At 44.8% G+C, this 21,101-nt stretch overlaps 1 protein-coding gene across 1 annotated transcript; it reads right to left on the reverse strand.

Moving 5' to 3' along the window:
* Positions 1–1,446: 1,446 nt before the first annotated feature.
* Positions 1,447–21,060, reverse strand: AAGAB (alpha and gamma adaptin binding protein). The gene is made up of 10 exons (XM_053364068.1): positions 20,936–21,060; positions 14,127–14,317; positions 10,501–10,597; positions 9,929–10,018; positions 8,676–8,759; positions 6,661–6,743; positions 6,148–6,232; positions 4,997–5,101; positions 3,878–3,927; positions 1,447–3,020 (listed from the first exon to the last, which is right to left on the reverse strand). The coding sequence occupies exons 1-10, from the start codon at positions 21,000–21,002 to the stop codon at positions 2,943–2,945; spliced, it is 930 nt and encodes a 309-aa protein (XP_053220043.1). The 5' UTR covers positions 21,003–21,060; the 3' UTR covers positions 1,447–2,942.
* Between the last annotated feature and the right edge of the window lie 41 nt (positions 21,061–21,101).

Consider the following 21,101-nt stretch of genomic DNA (forward strand, 5'->3'; position numbering starts at 1 on the left):
CTCATGGGAATTGTAGTCCCAAATCCTCTGGGGGGCCCCACATTGGTAAAGGCTGCTTTGTGTATGCACTCTCCTGCTTCGTTAGTGGTTAACACCTTCAGATGGATGAGCTGTTACTTGTAATGCTTTCAAGTATCCAGAGCCTGAAATGGTTTGGGTTTTTTAAAATTACTATTATCATCAGTGAAACATATATGGAGTAAATAGTATGGTTTGCCTTTCCACCTCTGTTCCCCTGCAATCAGTAGCTGCTCATTTCAGGAGACTGCCGTGTTCTTCAAGCATCTTCTGTCTTTAGATGGAGGTAGCTCAGCAATCAGTTCCTTGAAAAAAGTGTTTCTCTTGCAATCTGGTCTGCATCCAGTATTTGCTTTTTCTCTATTTTATACCTGAGGATTATGTATTAATGAACCTTTGCTTGTCATCTATGGGTCTTTAGCTTATTAAGCTTATTTTTATTAAAAGCCTGTAATATCCATGTCCTCTTATTTCTTATATGCAACTTGTACAGTTCTTTTTTCCCCAGGGTGTGTGTTCTGGTTGTTAAATCTATAATGATCGCTTCTTAAAAGGGTACTTGCATTAAAATAACACCTACATCAGTTATGGGGGCAGCACCTTTGACGAAAGCTATCTGCAGTGAGCTGATAGTGAACTGCAGGTTGCTTAATAATCCCTCATGCATAATGAACACTCTGGGTGCATGATTCTGCAGGTAATTCAAATGAGAGGTTGGTCAGACAGAACCATCCCTTCTGTTTTATAAAAACTTAATGGCAGCCTTAGCCACCTTCCCCTGCCATGGGGATTGTGATCCTGGGGGGTGGGAGGTCCTGTAATGCACAACAGAAGGTACCAAACAGATCAGGGTAGCTCACCTGTGGCCCTCCAGATGCTGCTTGGATGAAATTGTGACTAGCTTTTGAAATTTCAATATACTGGGGCATGACATATTTTTCCCAAAAGAAAGCCATGCAAATAGTTAGGCTTACCGTATTTTTCCATGTATAAGACAAACCCTATTTTTTTTAACCCAAAATTAAGAAATTAAGTTTTTTAGCTTTTTGGGGGGGCGTGGAGGTCGTCACTTCCACCAATCACTCACATGCCACTGCTAATTGCTTGCCACAGCCACTGCCAATCGCATACCTCGCCGCAGCCGCCAATCGTCTGCCCGCTTGCCACAGCCGCCAATTGCCACCAGGCCTTGCCGCAGCCACCAATCACATGCCGTTCACCGCTGCCAATCTCCTGCTTGCTGTTACCATTATTTGCACGTCTCCCGCCCCCCCCCCCCCGCATTTGTTATCCGTGTATAAGATGACACCCAATTTTTGCCTAATTTTTTAAGCAAAAAACGTCTTATACACGGAAATATACAGTATTTAGTTTATGACCCTGAACTATTCCTCACTGTCTATAATGCCAGGGTTCAAGATTTACTGCTCATGGATAACAAACTTTATTCAGCTCATTTACAGTACACAAAAGAAACACAAGAGGTACAATAGGCTTTCACTGTGGGTTTTCCCATTAATGTGTAGATCACCATCTACGAGGGAAATCCCCCTGCATAAGCCCCTCCCCACCCCGGTGATAAAATGATGCTGAGTAAGAAACCAACCAAGGCTTTCCCTTATGCAGGGAAGTATCAGTGGATTGTAGTGTTCAAAAGCAGAAAAGGAAACGCCAGTGCTTGTGCAAACTCAAGTTTTATGCTGTTTCTATCCACACTTTGTTTGCACCAAAAGCAGTTTAATTCTTCCTTTGCTGCAGTGAATTTAATCCTATATTCTGCCATTGCTTGGTCAGAGATAAAATTCCCCTCTCCCGGGGGATTGCATACAGAGCTTTTGACCACAAGTGGCTACACTTGAAGGCAGCAATCGAGAAAATCTCCATATGTGTAGGAACTCTTGACTACAGTGACACTCTAACCCTGCTTTCTGGAAGGAGGTGGGCACCACACTCATTCATACACTACTACAGTGACATGAGAGCCAGACAGACTAGCTGTGGTCCTCAAGCCTCTTGGTTGGGCATCCTCTTTCTCTTGTCCCACCTGCCCCCATCTCTAGTAGCAAGATGCTCCCATCATTTGCCCTAGAAACTGCAGAAGTAGCTGCCCTTCTTTAATGGAGGTGTTGGGGTTGCAATCATCCACACTCAGCTTCATTCACCTTGCCCAGTTACTGGGAGCTGGTACACAGGGCAAGGAAACTGGGCTTATAAAATACTAAAGGACTGCGCAAGCCTTTCTCCTGCCTGTTTACTGCTGCACCTACATTTTCAGCTGCCATAAGAGGAATTGGGGGGTTGGGGTTGGAGGTGGGGATAGAACAGGCAGGGAACATTTTCAAACCATACCTTTCTCATGCCTATTGTGATGACAAAAAGTTGATAAATATTCAAAAAGCATTTTAGCTTGTGCGAGTACCATTTGGTCTCAGATTTTCCCATCATGTACAAGTACATCCAGAAATATCACTTCCCCCCATCCCACTAACAAAGGCTTGCTGATTATTATCTGCCCCCCGCCCTTGGTCTTGGTCTCTCCTTTGAAATGACGGCAAATGAAAAGATGTGCATGTGTGGAGGTAAACAGTACACAAATGAGTGTTTCACAAAGAGATGTTTTACAGCTCTCTGCTGGGGTTGGGAAGGGACCATGATTTTTTCTTTTCTTCCAGAGATGCAACAGCAACACATCTGCTGCTTCATTGACTTGATAGCTCCCAGGTTCCTGTCGACAGATCCAGGCAAGGAAACAAACAACGGGGCCATCCACGTTTCAGTGTGTTGGAACTGAGCAAGGAGTCGGTCTTTCTCCAGCCGCTGCTGCACCCAATGCAAAAAACTAGGCCTTTCGTCAAAGAAAAATCGCTATGGCAGCCAACAATGGCTGGTATGCAAGAAACAATCCTCGTCACAACATACAGGCCTTAGTTGTCCTCGTCGGAAGACAAGCCTTCGATCTCATCTCTGTCTCCTCCGATGGCCATCCAGAATGCTTTGGCAACCTACAATTCAAGAGTTACCAAGACAAGTTAAAATCTCAGGAGACGGCCACACTCCTGCAGCAGATGATGTTAATAATAATACATTTTATTTATACCCCGCCCTCCCTGGCCAGAGCCAGGCTCAGGGCAGCTAACACCAGTAAAATTACAATAATATTTTTTTAAAAAAAATACCAATTTAAAATACAAGTTAAAATATAACTTAAAATGCAGCCTCATTTTAATAGTAGCCCATAGACCAAAACCATAAGGGGAGGGAAACATAAGGGTCAGACAATCCAAACCAAAGGCCAGGCAGAACAGCTCTGTTTTGCAGGCCCTACGGAAAGATGTCAAGTCCTGCAGGGCCCTAGTCTCTTGCGACAGTCTCCATCAAGTCGGGGCCAGTACTGAAAAGGCCCTGGCCCTAGTTGAGACCAATCTAACTACGTTGCGACTTGGGACCTCTAAAGTGTTGTCATTTGTGGACCTTAAGGTCCTCCACGGGGCATGCCAGGAGAGGCGGTCCCATAGGTACATGGGTCCTAGAAACCATCTCTCATTTACACACCCATGGTTAAGAGTGGATGTCCTCTGTTAAGTACACAAGGGCCAATATGTGTGGTCTCAAACACAACAACATTAAAATTCTCTCTAAAGATAAACCAAATTAAGCAGGTTCCCATAAAGTCTCCTTTCTCTAACTGCGGGAAAGGCGAGGCCACTAGAATCTAGTTGATAATATGCCAATGAGCCAAAGTACCAAAGCTTCCCCCCCCCCCCCAAAAAATAGAATGCTTGCAGTGCAATTTCTACTTAGAACTGCTGGCTAAGAATGGCTCTTTAAGGGCAGTTTTGAGCTCTTCTGAAACCCTCACCTTTTCTGCATGCAGTTTCCTCTGTTCGTGTGGCAGTGTGGCAGCCTTTTCTATAGGAATGAAAAGGTAAGAAAGTTACAGTCAAAACTGGTCAAGAGTCGAGAAAAAGCAGAAGGGTGTTTCTCCAGTTGGGGGGAGCACTGGCCAAGCTGAAAGAAAACTACACAAAAGGGACCAGCCTGAAAATAGAAAATATGCACTGGTTCTTTCATTGCTGAAGAACCAGATACCAAACCAGCGATGCACCCAAAAGACATATTTCCTGAATGAGAAATAAGAATCTGGACAGCACATAAAGCTCATCTCAAGCATAAAAATAGCACTGAGAGGCCAAATATTCATCTCTGGATCAGCTTTTAATCCTCCATCTTTGCTCTCCTAAACCTCTCATTTACCTTTACTGTGCTAACAAGGTAATAGGAGGCAGGCTGCATCCTTCCTCTCCCCCTCCATGCCTGAGATGCTGTTATAGCAGTGTGCCAGGTGCAAGGAGTACTGGGAAATTCAATTTTCCTAGGGCCACTTGCATTTCTCTGTAGGAGGAGGAGATACCTTACTTCATTCCTTTGCTGCCACTACAGTGGAATCTCGTGTTACAGACAAGATCTGTTCCGGAGGCCCGTCCATAACATGGAACTCAACGCAAGCCAAAGTGCTGCGTCTGTGCACGTGCGTGGTGCGATTTAGCACTTCTGCGCATGTGCGGGTGGTGAGACCCAGAAGTAACCCATTCCGGTACTTTCGGGTTGCTGCGGGATGCAACACGAAAACAAGTAACCTGGAGCGGACGCAACATGAGGTATGACTGTATTGAAAAAGCTACAAAGAGTGGCAAGGAGGAAGAGTCACATTCTGCCGCCATCTCAGTGACATCACTGGGGATGAAGAAAGCTCAGATTAAAACCAAGCTTTCTTTCTAGTTTTAGAAAACATTTCCCCCCCTAAGTCTGACAAGGAGAGTTTTACCCACCACTCGAAAACAGAAAGCAGAGTAGAATCTATACTGAAATCTTAACTCCCAGATTAAAAACAAATAGGAAACTTCACATGTGGCCAAGAACTGCTGGCCCAAATAGAAAGGCTTGCAAGAGACTGTGTCACACACGAGATGGGCAGTACCTTTCATTTCCTTCAGCTTGGAGAACAATCGCTCAAAGTTCTCTAGGTCTCCCTCTCCTGCAGTGAGGCTTGCGAGCTCTTGAATATCCATATCCAGCATAGGATCTGCAAGAATCATAAGAGCAGAATGAATGTATATCCACATTTGCAGCCCATCTCCTTTGGCTATCTATTTGGACATATGGACTACCTATATTAATCTACAAGTCAGGATTGAGATATATATATATATATATATATCACTAATGTGAGCTGGTGCTGTTTTTCTTTCTTTCAACAATTTTAAAGCCACAGTTTGCAACAAAAACAAGTAAATAAGAATACATAAAAGGTAAAGGGACCCCTGACCATTAGGTCCAGTCGTGGTCGACTCTGGGGTTGTGGCGCTCATCTCGCTTTGTTGGCCGAGGGAGCCGGCGTACAGCTTCTGAGTCATGTGGCCAGCATGACTAAGCCTCTTCTGGCGAACCAGAGCAGCGCACGGAAACGCCGTTTACCTTCCCGCCGGAGCAGTACCTATTTATCTACTTGCACTTTGATGTGCTTTCGAACTGCTAGGTTGGCAGGAGCAGGGACCGAGCAACAGGAGCTCACCCCATCGTGGGGATTCGAACCGCCAACCTTCTGATCAGCAAGCCCTAGGCTCTGTGGTTTAACCCACAGCGCCACCAATTAAAAAACCCAGTTCACTAAACACACACACGTATCACTGAATGACAATTACTAACAGCAATTGCAGCCAACATCAGGTGTCTCCTCTTTTTGTTACATTTGCATCAAGAAATTTAAAGAAAAGCTAAGTGGATTTAGACCAGGCATAGGCAAACTCAGCCTTCCAGATGTTTTGGGACTACAACTCCCATCATCCCTAGCTTACAGGTCCAGTGGTCAGGGTTGAAGGGAATTGTAGTCTCAAAACATCTGGAGGGCCAAGTTTGCCTATGCCTGATTTAGACCATATACATTTGCACTGAGCAAAGGCGTGGACCCAAAGACACCCCCCAATTCAAACGAATTCAGCCCACAGCATTGGGGCAAATGGGCAGCTGTGACCTGCCAGCTGCTTGCTGGAGGGGCAGGGCCCTAGCTGCTCCCAGCAAGAAGTTTGGCCTTGCTTGCTGTTTTCTCCCAAACAAAAGATAATTCCTCACCAGCAGCGGGGTCAGCTTGCTGGCTGTTTGCATCAGCCACGTCTTCTCCTGCATCGACAGCTCTCTCCACTGGCAAGGGATCAGGCTGGTGGGGAGGGAGAAATGAAATTAGATACAACATAGGCAACAAGAGAGCTGGTCTTCTGGCTTTCACAGGCCACAAGTCCCAGACCAACGTGGAAGGGAATTTTCCCACAAGCCCTGACAGTACTGGTTTTGTTCCCCACTGCTAAGAACAGAGCAGGATTTGGTACTGGGCAAATAATTTAGTATCCGTGGAATCTGAGGTGTTTGGGGCTTTTTAAAAACGTAAAGAGGAAGTTAAATTCCTAGTCCTCATGGCTGTGATAAGCTTAAGTTATGGACCTGTAAACTGACCAATTTAACCCACAAAGGAAGCTTACAGCTACGATAAAGGGGACAGGAGTGCAAGAAAGGATGGACAAAGAAGGTTTTTTGGGTAGACGGGGCAGGGAGAATTAAAAAAAAGGATTTTAAAAAATTACTGTTTACTTCTGGAGCTTCGTTTTCTTCTGTCCTAAGCCTGCGACTTGTGCCCGTTAAAGCAGGAAGGAAGCCAAAGCCTTGATTCACATCTGAAAAGAAAGAGCTGTGAGTTTAACACTTGAAGTGATGCCAGTTTCGAGGGGGAAGCAGAAGCCCTTCCTGTATCACTTTGTGTGTGAGGTGGGCTTGCTGTATAAAAACATAAGCAGGAGCTTCGTGTAGCTGCTGATCAGCTGACTGACATAAGCATCATGGGAGAAGGCTGTGGCTGTGGATCTAGGGTTGGATAAGGGATAACCAGGGGTAGAATTCCTATGTAAGAACCATTTTGGGCTAGAGGTGAGTTCTAACCTCACACCCCCCCCAATTTGCTTAAGTCACCAGCCACGACTAGAGAGAGATATCTGCCCAGTAACTAGGTATGTTCTCCAGAGAGGACACAACAACTTCCCCAAGCAGGCTTCCCCTGCGCTACAAGGGTGGGGGCACCTCTTCTGCCATTTGCTACAACGGTGCCACACTGAAGTTAAATTCAGAAGCCCCCTGAGTTTTTTGTAACCATCTGTGCAATCAAAGCGAATTTTCCCTCCCCAGTGGAGTCCTGCAGAGTTTGCTCTGCTGTGATGTGTTAACATCTGTGAGTGCCAACTTAAAGAAAGGAGGTCTGAAAATTCCCACCTTGAAGCCACCAAGTGGTTAGCCTTGCGCATTCCCCCAACTGAGCAGATGTGCTTTGACACCATTGATGGCTCATTCTGTTATTATGGAACTAAGGAGGGTGGAGTACTCAAAGCACAGAGTCTCAGCTGTCATGTATTCAGCATGATAAGGTAAAGGTAAAGGGACGCCTGACCATTAGGTCCAGTCATGACCGACTCTGGGGTTGCAGCGCTCATCTCACTTTATTGGCTGAGGGAGCCAGCGTACAGCTTCCGGGTCATGTGGCCAGCATGACTAAGCCGCTTCTGGCGAACTAGAGCAGCGCCTGGAAACGCCGTTTACCTTCCTGCCGGAGCGCTACCTATTTATCTACTCGCACTTTGACGTGCTTTCGAACTGCTAGGTTGGCAGGAGCAGGGACGGAACAACGGGAGCTCACTCCATCACAGGGATTCGAACCACCAACCTTCTGATCGGCAAGTCCTAGGTTCTGTGGTTTAACCCACAGCGCCATCTGCGTCCCTTCAGCATGATACAGGGATGCAAAGCCCCAAGGTCAATCTCTACACAAGTTCACCCCTGCCCACCCAGAAGTCTTTGAGGTGAGAAAACGCAGTGGAAAGGGTGGTGCAGTGGTCAGAGTGCTGGACTAGGAGCTGGGAGAGAGCAGGGGTCAGATCCCAATCAGCCACGAAGCTCCTTGGACCTGTCACACTCTTGGGCTAAATAATTTCACAGGGTTATTGTGATGAAAAACTGAGAGGGGAAGAATGAGGTACATCGCCCTAAGGAAAGGCAAGGCAGAAATGTGAATGAATGTGAATATAAGAAGAAAGGAGAAGGGAAAGGAATACGGAGCAAGACAATCCAGGGTGTCAACACTACTTCCGGCTAGTATCAAATTTCAAATGTAATTATATGTCCAAACAGGTGACATTATCTGACCAATCCAGGAACTTTTTGTTTCTCTTCACTTGCAAGGGAAATGCATCCAGTTCCAAGCAGCTGGGGAATCAGTCCAGCCAGGTGCCTCCTGCAACCCAGGCCATTTCAGACCCTGTTTAAAAGAGATGTGCTCCGAGCCATTGCTCTGTGATGGGATGGAAGGCTGTAAATATAGAAGTGAAGCACAGAGCACCAGAGGGAGCTTCATTTCTAGTTTTAGGGGCTAGAGAGAGCTGAGGCTGGTGGCTTGACTGCTAGGGCTCTGCTTGAATGAGCTTTAATTTCTTATAAGCCTCAAGTGCAAATTCTGACGCAGAATGACGGCATGAAGAGGAGCCTGAGCAAAGCAGTGAGAGAGCAGAGGAAGTTATAGAAGAAGAGACACCATTTTTAAAAAGCAACCGAAAATGACGTACCATTTTTCATCACCACATTTGACCAAACATTGGCATTCAAGGCTTGGATGATTCGCTTCACTCCTGTCGATTCTGGAAAGTCGTCTAAAGAAGCAGAGACGGGAAAGGAAATGTGCTTTTAAAAAGGCTTCTTCAGAAACCAATCAACAGATTAAGAAACTGGGAAGAAGACACTATCTCTTAATTTAGTTAGGAATTCTGGGTGCGCTAATTTAAATACACAAAGAAGCCTGTGATAATGTTGCTGTTTCTTATTTTTTAAAGCCATTCTGTAAATTCTGGGGAACTTTCTCAGATATTCAGCAGATAAACATATATTCATTCAATTTCCCAAGAACAACACAGACTTCCTTTGGTTAAGGTGCATAAATTCACTCTTACTTTCATCTTACACCCCAAAATGTGTTACCCATCCTGAACCTTTGGAGGAGAGTGAGATGCAAATAAAGAGCTTGGAACAAAGATGAAAAATGTAATACTGAGTTCTCAGCCAGCTGTTGCTCTCTGTCAAAGCTGACTTTTGCTCTAGCTCAGTTTTCAAATTGGAAGCAACGAAGAAGAAGGGTTAAAAAAATAAAAAATAAAGGAACACCAACCAACAACTTCTGTTTGATCGCCTTTAGCATTTGTCTACAGATTTTCTCCTGCACAGAGTCAAAAGAAGCCAGAGAAACTGTGATGCCATTGAAAGACTGGAAACAATTTAGCTGGTTCAATTTTATTGTTAAACTGATGAATCACCTTGAAATTTTCCCACTGGGCTCTAAACCAGCAATTTTTAAAACTAGGAAAGAGATTATGATGTGGCATGCTGTTTCATGGGGAAGGGCCGTAGCTCAATGGCAGAGCATCCGCTTTGCATGCAAAAGATCCCAGGTTCAATCCCCAGCCTCTCTAGGCAGGACAGGGAAATACTGCCTGTCTGAAACTCTGGAGAGCTGATGGCAGCCAGTGTAGACAATATTGAGCTAGATGGACTATTGGTTTGACTCAGTATAAGGCAGCATCCTATGTCCCTAAAGCACCGGCAGGCAGCTTGCAGCCATGGCACAAGGTACAATGCTGATTCGAAATTCTGGTGCTGTGTCTGTCACCAGCAACAGACGGCACCAGTGCAGGCAGAAAAGCTAGAGAAGAAGCGTGCCCAGAAATAAGAATCTGTAGAAATCTAGGCAGAAACCTGGCAGGCAGGCAGGCAGGCAGGCAGGCAGCAAAGTTAACTTCATGGAAAGAGGAAGTGGAGGGAAACTCACCGTCCTCATCTGGCAGCTCTTCCGGGTTGAGCTCCACCAACTCAAAGCCATGCTTGATGCACCACTCTTGCGCTTTCTGTCGGCTGATGCCTAAAATAAATGGAATCTGGTTTTTGCTAACAATAGATGCAGTCACATTAGAACCACAGTACTGGGAGCTCCTTGGATGGAATGCCTTGGGGAAGGCTCTTATTTTGTCCCAGAAGCTATATATGGGCAATTTGTTCTGCCCGGAACTTTGCCATCATAAATAATCACACTTAAACTAATTTATGCAGCCATTAAAGGCTGGAAACTGCAGAACAGAAGGTGGGACTTTCAACAATCTGATCAATGCAGCTGACACAGAACTCAAATTGTCTCCTTGAGTCCCATGATGGAAGAAAAGTGGCATATAAATACAGAGTCAGGGTCAGCATTCAGCACATGATCACAAACCGTGCTATCTTACTAGGATGGAGAGCAGCGTTCGCCAACCCAATTCTTGCCATGCATTCTGGACTTCAACTCCCATCAACCCCGGCCAGAACAGTCATGCCCACCCTCCCAAAGTCCTGGCCTTGTTGCCTTACCATTTTCAGAGACTCTGTCACAGACTAAGATCATCACTTCTGGTAACCACTCTTCTATGAGAGGGAGCCACGGAGAGACGCTGTCCAACCCAGAGATCTATAAAAATTACACAGAGGTTGCTGGCCTTCTTCTCTAGGTATTTTTTTTTTAGTATTACAAGTGAAAGTGCATTAAGTACCGTTATAGAGAGGCACTCTCCTTTCTGAACTTCAGGTGCACAGTGACAAAGACTTTCTTATTCCAGCAGGCATTTTATGGCAGTGTTTAGGTTTAATTGTTTATTCTCTGCATAGTTTATTTTTATGTACACCACTTACAAATGCTAATGATTAAGCAGTATATAAATGTCAAAGTAAATAAATAACATAGCCCTGATAAGAAAGCACAGCTGAGAGTAAGAGAGATTAAAATACAAGAGATCATCTCCAGAAGAAAAGCCACCTTGAAACTCATGTGAAAAAAGCAAGACATAAATATATTTTAATGTAATGTCCTTAGGGTCAGCTGCTAGAATTCCCTGGGTCAAATCCTACTACCCAAGCACTGCTTACCTGGCCCCCAGTTGCCAACCAAAGGGCAAAGAAGAAAAATGCAGAAGACAGGCAGGCAAGTCAACAAGCACATGACAGGGTTGTGAGTCTATATCTAGTTGCTCTGGCTAATAATTTTGGGAATCAGGATCATTTTGTGAAAAATGAAACAAACTCCTAATTTGTGTTCAGAGCAGCAGTGGAAGGCATATCATTTACAGTTGCAGTTTGACAGGAACTGAATATGTGACAGAGCAACTTGCTCAAGGATATATACGAAGTGGGATTTGGAATGCAAATCCAACTCTTGCTTGTAAATGCTGGCTTTTGATGGGGCAGGAAAGAGATTTGGGTTCCAAGATTGCTTCCATTGCTTTTGAGAACATTGCTCAATTACTCCACACTTGATTTCCTCCTGTCCTTTAATTGCCACCACTTAGCAACAAACAAGCATCTCCAATTTGACTAGACACGGAGGTGAATGAAACAGAGAAAAGATAACAGGTCTAGATAGTGGTTCAGCTACTTGCAACTCTTGTTTTCAACCACCTTCGCTCCAGGGAGGAAATCTTACAAGCATCAAAACAGAAACTTGCACTGTCAGCCTCAAAGATGTCCTCCTAGGAGGAGTCACAGCCCACTTCCTTCGAAGTGCCACTGTGATGCAGTGATATAGCTCAGCTTAGCAATGTAAATGCTAGACCTGGCAGGTGTCCACTCTAACAAAAGGAACAAGGAACAAGAGTCCACCCCACTAAAATGCACATTAACCAATGAAACACTATGCCACCAGAAGAGGTGCTTGTCACAAGAAAGCCCTGTGCTTGTTTGCTGAGAAGGCAACAGAAAGATTAGCTCTAGAGCAAAAGTGAGAGGTCTTCCTTCTGGAAATGAACCAGTCTTCTGGTGCATGGAGAAGAGAGCACTCCTGCGTTGTAGTCCACTGGGAGCTAGGGAAACTTTTTCTAAAAAGTTTTTAAAACTTTGATGTCAAGTTTTCTATTTAACCAACAAAGCTGTTACAAAAGTGCAAAAGTAATACTGTAATGCTGCCTAAAGGTAAACACAACATTTGAATATAGCCAGAGACCCTCTTTGCTTTCTTGCATTTCCTATTCATCTGTCTCCTGAGAAATCTCTATGTGGGACAAGAAGCTACAGTTAGAACTGGATATGGAACATCTGATTGGTTCAAAATTGGGAAAGGAGTACAGCAAGGTTGTATATTGTCTCCCTGTTTATTTAGTTTATATGCAGAATTCATCATGTGAAAGGCTGGGCTGGATGAATCCCAAGCCGGAATCAAGATTGCTGGAAGAAATATCAACAACCTCAGATATGCAGATGACACAACCTTGATGGCAGAAAGTGAGGAGGAATTAAAGAACCTTTTAATGAGGGTGCAAGAGGAGAGCGCAAAATATGGTCTGAAGCTCAACATCAAAAAAACGAAGATCATGGCCACTGGGCCCATCACCTCCTAGCAAATAGAAGGGGAAGAAATGGAGGCAGTGAGAGAGTTTACTTTCTTGGCCTCCATGATCACTGCAGATGGTGACAGCAGTCACAAAATTAAAATACTTCTTGGGGGAAAAACAATGACAAACCTAGACAGCATCTTAAAAAGCAGAGACATCACCTTGCTGACAAAGGTCTATATAGTTAAAACTGTGGTTTTCCCAGTAGTGATGTATGGAAGTGAGAACTGGACCATAAAGAAGGCTGATCGCCGAAGAATTGATGCTTTTGAATTATGGTGCTGGAGGAGACTCTTGAGAGTCCCATGGACTGCAAGAAGATCAAACCTCTCCATTCTTAAGGAAATCAGCCCTGAGTGCTCACTGGAAGGACAGATCATGAAGCTGAGGCTCCAATACTTTGGCCACCTCATGAGAAGAGAAGACTCCCTGGAAAAGACCCTGATGTTGGGAAAGATTGAGGGCACAAGGAGAAGGGGATGACAGAGGACGAGATGGTTGGACAGTGTTTTCGAAGCTACAAACATGAGTTTGACCGAGCTGCGAGAGGCAGTAGAAAACAGGAGTGCCTGGAATGCTTTGGTCCATGGGGTCACAAAGAGTTGGACATGACTAAACAACAACAACAGAGACCCTCTCACAATAGCATATGTAATAAAGCTATCCCAAGTAAACAGAAATTATCCAGGGGTAGTCAAAGTGGTGCGTTCCATATTTTGCTGGACTGCAACTCAGTATTTCTGATCACTGGCTCTGCCAGCTGGGGTTGATGGAAGCTGGGAACCTAACTATATATCTGGAGTCCAACTAGTCCACACTGGCAACCCCTGACTGCTATACAAATTTATATAAAACAAATAGAAATTGCTTAAGAATTTCTCAGGAAACTTTTTTCTACAAGCATTATGTATGTGTAACAGAAATGGTAATGACGTAGCTCAGCTGGAATTTCCAAAATTGGGATAGTGTTGTTCTAAAAACACAGCCAAAAAGGCTTTCAGCAACCTGGTGCCCTCCAGATGTTTTGGTCCATATCTCCCATGAGCTCCAGCCAGCATAGCAGTTGTGATGCAAAAGAGCAAGTTGGCAAAGGCTAATTTACACAACATAGGTGTTGTTGAAGAGAGGGAAAAACATTCTAACAACTGCATCAATTTAATATGAGGAGAAGGTAGCCAACATTAAAAGGCACATAAATATCCATGCTGGAATTATCACATGACGGTGTTCCTGAGAGTCTGGGAGCAAAATATAAACAAGAATTCCCTGTTGCTTTTTACAAGTTCTTCCTTACCTCAGTTTTGGGGCAGGCAACCTTAAAACCACTTTCAAGGAACTTACCAAGTTATTTGTCAGTTCCAGAATTGGCCATTATAATTTCCAGGGACAGAGGGTTGCAGAGATCAAAATTATTATTCACTCCCTGCCTTTCTACAAAAGTACACAAGGCAGGTTACAGAAAACTAACAACAGTACAAAACAAAAGTAAACTCTAATAACAAGACCAAACCCCCTCCTAGAAAGCAAAACAAACTAGCAAGCAAAACCAGCAGCAGTTTTAAAAGATCACACATGATCCATTAAGACAAGCAGGCACTGAAGTTCCGAAGTACTCACTGATGTGCTGTCAAAATAAACCAAGAAGGCTTGCACTGACTCAGCAATTTCAGCTGTCACGAGGAACTGATTTGTCACAACGCAGAGATGGATGTCAGCCGAGTAGTATTTATTCTCTATTGTCCAGGGGTAAAACCGGGCCCCGCTGCCTGTGGAAACATCTTCGGGAAGCTCATTTGTCCCAATAATACCTGAAAGAGGAACATATGGAGGACCTTAAGAGGTGGTGATCATGACCTCACAGCCTCTGTCCTCTTTGGGAAGCCATGGGAGTGGAGAGAGAAAAGAGGGACACCCAGAACATGCTTGCACAATCTTGCCCAAACAGATGTTACTGTAGGGAATGGGTTGCTGTTATTGTTAGTCAGGTGCTCTCTTCATCACCCAGTGAATTTGTTGTTAAGGGGAGGCATAAAAATGCTGCACACCAGTGGCAGGGAAACCTCCTAATCAGACCCATTTTCCCCAAACCACACCCACCTGCCCCATCCCTGATGAGGTCAGGTGTGAGGCACATAAAGGTGCAGCAAAATCACCTTGAAGTCCACTTCAAAGCAGTCAGGGATGAAACTGCTTGCAGACCAACTTCAAAGGAAAGCCCCTTTCCAGCTGCCTGCCCATCTGTCAAAGTTGCCCAGTGAGGAGGAGGGAAAGGTAGGTTCCAAACCTCTGCTGCAAATAAATAAAACCAAAGCCTCTGCAGCATTGTAGACGTCATTTTGGTGGGTGCAAAAGAAGCTGCCTTATATCAAGTTGATCTAGGCCAGTATTTGCCACACTGACTGCAAGAAACTCTCCAGGATTTCAGGCAGGGGTCTCCCCAGATGCCTGGGACCTTGTTCATGCAGAGCAGATGCTATCGCTGAGCTATGGTCCTTTCCCACTATTCCATTAATAAGCCATTAGTGAGTATTAAATGACTACTATTCTTTCCCCCTTCAGTTTACAGTGGTACCTCGGGTTACATACGCTTCAGGTTACAGACTCCACTAACCCAGAAATAGTACCTCGGGTTATGAACGTTGCTTCAGGATGAGAAAAGAAATCGTGCTCTGGTGGCGTGGCAGCAGCAGGAGGCCCCATTAGCTAAAATGGTGCTTCAGGTTAAGAACAGTTTCAGGTTAAGAACGGATCTCCGGAACGAATTAAGTACTTAATCCGAGGTACCACTGTATTTACTACTTATCAACCCTGCCTTTTCTCCAAGCTCAAAGCAGATTGCATCATCCCTCCCTTCTTATTTTGCCACGGTAGCATTTTGCAAGGTAGCAGAGAAGGTAAGAGTGTGTGTTGACCACACTGTGAGCTTTATGACCAAAGGAAAGAGATGTCACACACATCAAATAGTACTCTAGTCAAATGAGAGAAGCGAATGAGTCTGCACTCCTGTACACAACCTCAATGAAAACAGGATTGTTCATACGAGTAAGCCTAGGATTGCCATCTCATCTAGGTACAGTGGTACCTCGGGTTACAGACGCTTCGGGTTACACGTTTTCAGGTTGCATACTGTGGGAAACCTGGAAGTATTGGAAAGGGTTACTTCCGGGTTTCGCCACTTGTGCATGTGCAGAAACGCCAAATCACATCATGCGCCTGCGCAGACACAGCACCGCAGGTTACAAACGCTGCGGGTTGCAGACATGCCTCCGTCACAGATTACATCCGCAACCCGAGGTCCCACAGTACCTGCAACTTGAAGGTCCTACAGCTAAATCCATAAAATCCTTACATTTCAGGAGGGCAATGAGAATACTAAAGCCAGTTATAAAACGTGTTAACATGCTCAGGGCTAGCCAACATGGTGCTATCCAGATGTAAATGAACTCCAACTCCCATCAGCCTTAGCCAGTAGTCAGGGACAATGACGGAAGCTGTAAATCAACAGCATCAGAAGGGAATCATGCTGACTATTGCTGGGAAAATATCAACCACTCCAGACCCTGCAGTAGACTGCATGGAGGCTCTTCTCATCCGACTGGTGAGCTTAGCCCCTGGGTAGGGATGCAAGAACCTTCTCTGTTGTGGCTCCTTCAACTGTGGAACTCCCTTCCCATGGAGGCACAGATGCCAGAAACTGATGGCACCAAGTGAAAACATTTTTATTTTCCCAGGAAAATTAGTGATTGCCACTTCTTTTGTATTTTCTCATGTTGCTGTTTTACTTTGGGGGTGGGGTGTTTAATGGCTGTTTTTATTTTACATGATTTTGGTACCTGTGGTAATACATAAGAAACTGCCCTGGAATTACTATTTACTTGATTTGATTTATGAATCGCTTCTCATATAATAGCTCAAAACTATTTTGAAATAAAATGATCAGCAATAAAAACAAGAGCACAATTTCATATAGCCCATGACACAATGAAACACAGACTGAAATTTTGTAAACAAATGGTAACACCTCTCAGGTAGGTCACAGCAAACCAAGCTCTCTTTCTGGTCACCACTACTACACTATAGGCAGAGATAAGGCCCAGAGAAGAGCTTCTGGAAATGAACAAGAGGTTTGTGGAGGCAAAGGTAGTCACTAAGGAATGCCAGTTTCCCCGCTCCAGTTGCTAACACAGAGACAACAAAAAGTGTGTGAAGAGAGAGATGATTGTGGCAGCAGGGCTTCCTGGCAGCCCATTCTGTGGGTTGGGTGGAGCTGTGGCCCACCTTCATCCCATAAGTGGCCTTCCCATAAAAGCAGCTCTTAGCCTAGCCAAAGGGAGAGGCAACCTGATTCATCTGTGATCCATTTGTATCAAATAGCTCCAACTTTAACTTACTTCCCACACACTAGCGTGCAATAGCACCCACAAGCCCTCCAGAACCTTGGAATAGATGCACTCAAGCCGTTGGGTTTCAGAAGTTTCCCTCAAAAGCAGTGTACGTTTTCATGCAAATATCATAGAGCCCTCCCTCTATAATGATACCTTTCTATATCTAGCTGGAGAGAACATAACCATTTTAGGATAAGCTTTCAAGTCCACACTTGCTTTTGGCCCCAAAAAAGGCTTTTCAGAAAACTGCTATAAAGGCAAAAGTATGTGGGTTTGGAAACAACCGTGTCTCGATGGAATTGCTCGCTTTTCATTTTTGATCTTCACAACCATAGGGAAGGTCTGTGGTTTCACATCCAAAGAGCTTTGAAAAATCAACAGACGCACTTGGTGACCACAACACTTCAGCTCGCCTCAAGGCCAACCTCTGTGGTTTGTGTTTTCACAAAACGCAAGCCAGCTCTTTGACACCTTCCTACTGTGCTCTGACAAAGAAGATCTGCTGCAGCAGGCATCCAGTTCACTCACATTTGCAAAGTGAACTACGTTGAACAGGGGTGGACTTGGGCTCCCATCTGAACCAGAGGGCCGGTTCTGCATGCAAGAGGTCAGTGTAGAACAGGGGAAAGCAAGAAGACTGAACAATTGCTTAAATCACATATGCAGTGGTATGATTCACATGACGCAGTAAGGCAAACCATGATATTGCTACAGGTAGGTAGCCATGTTGGTCTGCCGTAGTCGAAACAAAATTAAAAAATTCCTTCCAGTAGCACCTTAGAGACCAACTAAGTTTGTTATCGGTATGAGCTTTCGTGTACATGCACACTTCTTCATATACACTGAAACAGAAGTCACCAGACCCTTATATACAGTGAGAGGGTGGGGAGGGGTATTACTCAGAAGGGTGGTGGGAATGGCTGATAGGTGTGGTAAAACTGTTGACTACTGTTAACGACTGCAGTTGGTCTTACAGGAAAAAGCAAGGGCTGAGATGGCTAAAAATAGCTTTATCATGTATAATGAGATAAGAATCCAATGTCTCTATTCAGACCAGGTCTCTCCATGGTTTTAAGTTTGGTAATAAGTTGCAATTCAGCAACTCTTTCCAATCTATTTCTGAAATTGTTTTGTAATAAGACAGCTACTTTGAGATCTTGTATAGAATGTCCTGGGAGACTGAAGTGTTCTCCTACTGGTTTCTCTGTCTTGTGATTCCTGGTGTCAGATTTATGTCTATTTATCCTTTGCCGTAGGGTTTGGCCTGTTTGGCTATGATATGGCTTTCTGTGATTTTGCAAATGTGCTTGAAGCCACCTTGCTCCTTTTTACTGCCATGCCGTGCCAGGAATTGTGGTTAATCTCTCTTCTCACTATGAGCTATAGCCAAGAACAAACAAAAGCAGAAGTCCTTTCTCGTTTCAAGTTAAGCTCCTGAAGGTTTTTTTTCTCTCCCCACATTGGAGGCAGCAGTTTGTACTCAAACCAGTTCCTTGAGCGCTTTGAATGCAAGCTGCTTTTTCTGCAGAGGGGGAAATAATCCACTTTAAGAAGCATTTCCTCCTCTGCAGAGACTTCAAAAGGACTTCATGCAACCAAGGTTCATCTTACTGTTACTTACAAGGAGCTTCTCTGAAGATCTACTCCCAGCATCAACCAGCTGATTGGTGCTTGAACATGCATCTTCAAAGGATGTTGCTGCAAGTGACAATCAGCTGACTACTGATCACTGTGTCCTCCTTTGAACTTTGACACGCATCAATCACCTGGTGTCTTTATTACTGGCAGGTGGGTGATCCCAATCATCTGTCAAAATAGGCCTATGGGGATGATGGAGGGATAAGGATCTGGCCTGCCAACCCGTAACAATTCCCCACACTGATATAGCCCACCTTCTCTCACTCAGGATTGAAGGCAGTGTCCACATCAGCAGCTATGGTCCCAGGTAGATTTCAGCTGTAGTACCAATGGAGTGTACAACAAATGACCGCAGACACAACTAAGCAAGACTCATATATACATCAACACAGGGGTGCCAGAGATTCAACCTCCTGTCATCTCAATTATTGTTTTGGAAATCTGATTTGGGAGCAATCACATTGTAATATACTTGTATGATGATTTCAGCTATGACTGCATTCATATTTGGTTATATGTTCTCTTCTCCATGCATTTGTGTTATTTGTTTTGTTGTATTTCATATATGTAATGGTACATCAATTAATATAAAAAACATCATATTGCCACATATTCCAGTCCAGCCTACCCAGGAGACTAGACAGTGACTGTGCAAAAGCGGAATTTCCACTTCAAATCAATAGGTGGCTGTTTTTATGACTTCAATCCAGAACACAAACACACACACACACAAACAAAATTCTTTGTATGTTACTACTAGCTGTTCTAGCAAGCTACAAATTCCTTCTAGCCTGACTTTTGACAGTGTTCCCAACAGGTATTCAGCTTACTTCATGGTATAAGCAGTTGTGATTCCTTCAAATGCTTTTTAAAGTGATCTCATTTAATTCTCTCCGGTTTGGGAAAGTATGCAAACAGAGCTCCTGCTTTATGTGTCTGGAGAGCCACCTGCTGGAGTAAACTTCAGAAAACCTCTCACAGAATTGCAAGAAAATCTACAGGCTGTTCACATGATCAAATTTTGGTTTAATAAACCAGATTATGTAAAAGCTTTGTTGCATCCACCCACAGTCCCTTTGAACAAGGAGAAAAATAGACTAAGTATCCAGAGTTAACCATAAAAGGTAAAGGTACCCCTGCCCATACTAGAGTCGTGTCCGACTCTAGGGTTGTGCGCCCATCTCACTTAAGAGGCCGGGGGCCAGCGCTGTTCGCAGACACTTCCGGGTCACGTGGCCAGCGTGACGAAGCTGCTCTGGCGAGCCGGCACCAGCGCAGCACACGGAAACGCTGTTTACCTTCCTGCTATGAAGCGGTACCTATTTATCTACTTGCACTTAGGGGTGCTTTCGAACTGCTAGGTGGGCAGGAGCTTGGACCGAAAGACGGGAGCTCACCCCGCCGCGGGGATTCGAACCGCCGACCATGCGATCGGCAAGTCCTAGGCACTGAGGTTTTACCCACAGCGCCACCCGCGTCCCCCCACAGCGCCACCCGCGTCCCGAGTTAACCATAGCTGCTGTTTCTCATATAATGGGAACTATGGTTAACGGATTGCAAACAAATGAGGATTCAGACAATGCCTTTTGTTTCTGGGGTTTTTAAACTGCTGCCATTTGCCTGTCTAACAATTACTTTATTGGAATTATACGTTTTAACTGTTTTATTATAACCTGTTTTGGGCATATACTAGAAAAGTGGCATTGCAATGTTTTGCACAGATATTGTGTGCTGTACAGATGGCAGATACCAAAGAGGTACATTTGGAGAACACCAGATCAAGAGAAAAGTGAAATGCAGAATACTGGAGGTACCGGAGGAAGGACAAGAGAGGAGAGGAAAGGGGTCTCCAATGTGACAGCCCTTCCCACCTATGCGAGGACTGACTGTGGCCACCAAGGAGGCAAGTAAAATGATCTCTGCATATACTCCAAAGCACTCTTTATTACTTCACAAGTCTGAAGATATGAATCCAAGGGTTCAACGTCTGATCTCTGAGCACTTTCCATAACCCCCTTTACTCCTCACACTTCGGAAGAGCAATCTTCCTAAAATCTGCTTTATCTCGCTCGCTCCCGTTTATTAGTAGCTATTTTCAAGCCTGACACCGACAGCAAGTCTGTTGTTGACACACTGCACATGCTCGTGGACACTCCATTATTTCCTGGATTTTAGAGGGAAACTCTGGGGTTGGCAAACAGGCTCCAAATCTAACTCCACGTAACTGAATAACTAGTTTGCATTTTAGGGGGGGAGGAAGTTCTTAAATACTGCGACGCGCAGCTGCGGGGGAGGTGAAAATCCCACGAGAAACGGCGCCAAAATCAGAGGCGGCGCCGGGAGATGACGCCACGGCGCAGCAGTTTAAAAGAAACAAGGCTGACGGGGGTCGAGCCGACTCACGTTTCACCAGCTCTTCCCCGGGGAACTCGGCGGCGCAGCTCGTGATTAAGGCGCAAAGGACAGCCATGACACCCGCTAGAGAGGTTCTGAAACGGCCCTGTGCTTCCTCTTCCGGTCTAGATCACGCCCCTTCCGGGCCATTTGGGTCGTACCATTACCGCCCTGG

This window comes from Podarcis raffonei, chromosome 14, assembly GCF_027172205.1.
Source record: "Podarcis raffonei isolate rPodRaf1 chromosome 14, rPodRaf1.pri, whole genome shotgun sequence".
In the NCBI taxonomy this organism is placed as follows: domain Eukaryota; kingdom Metazoa; phylum Chordata; class Lepidosauria; order Squamata; family Lacertidae; genus Podarcis; species Podarcis raffonei.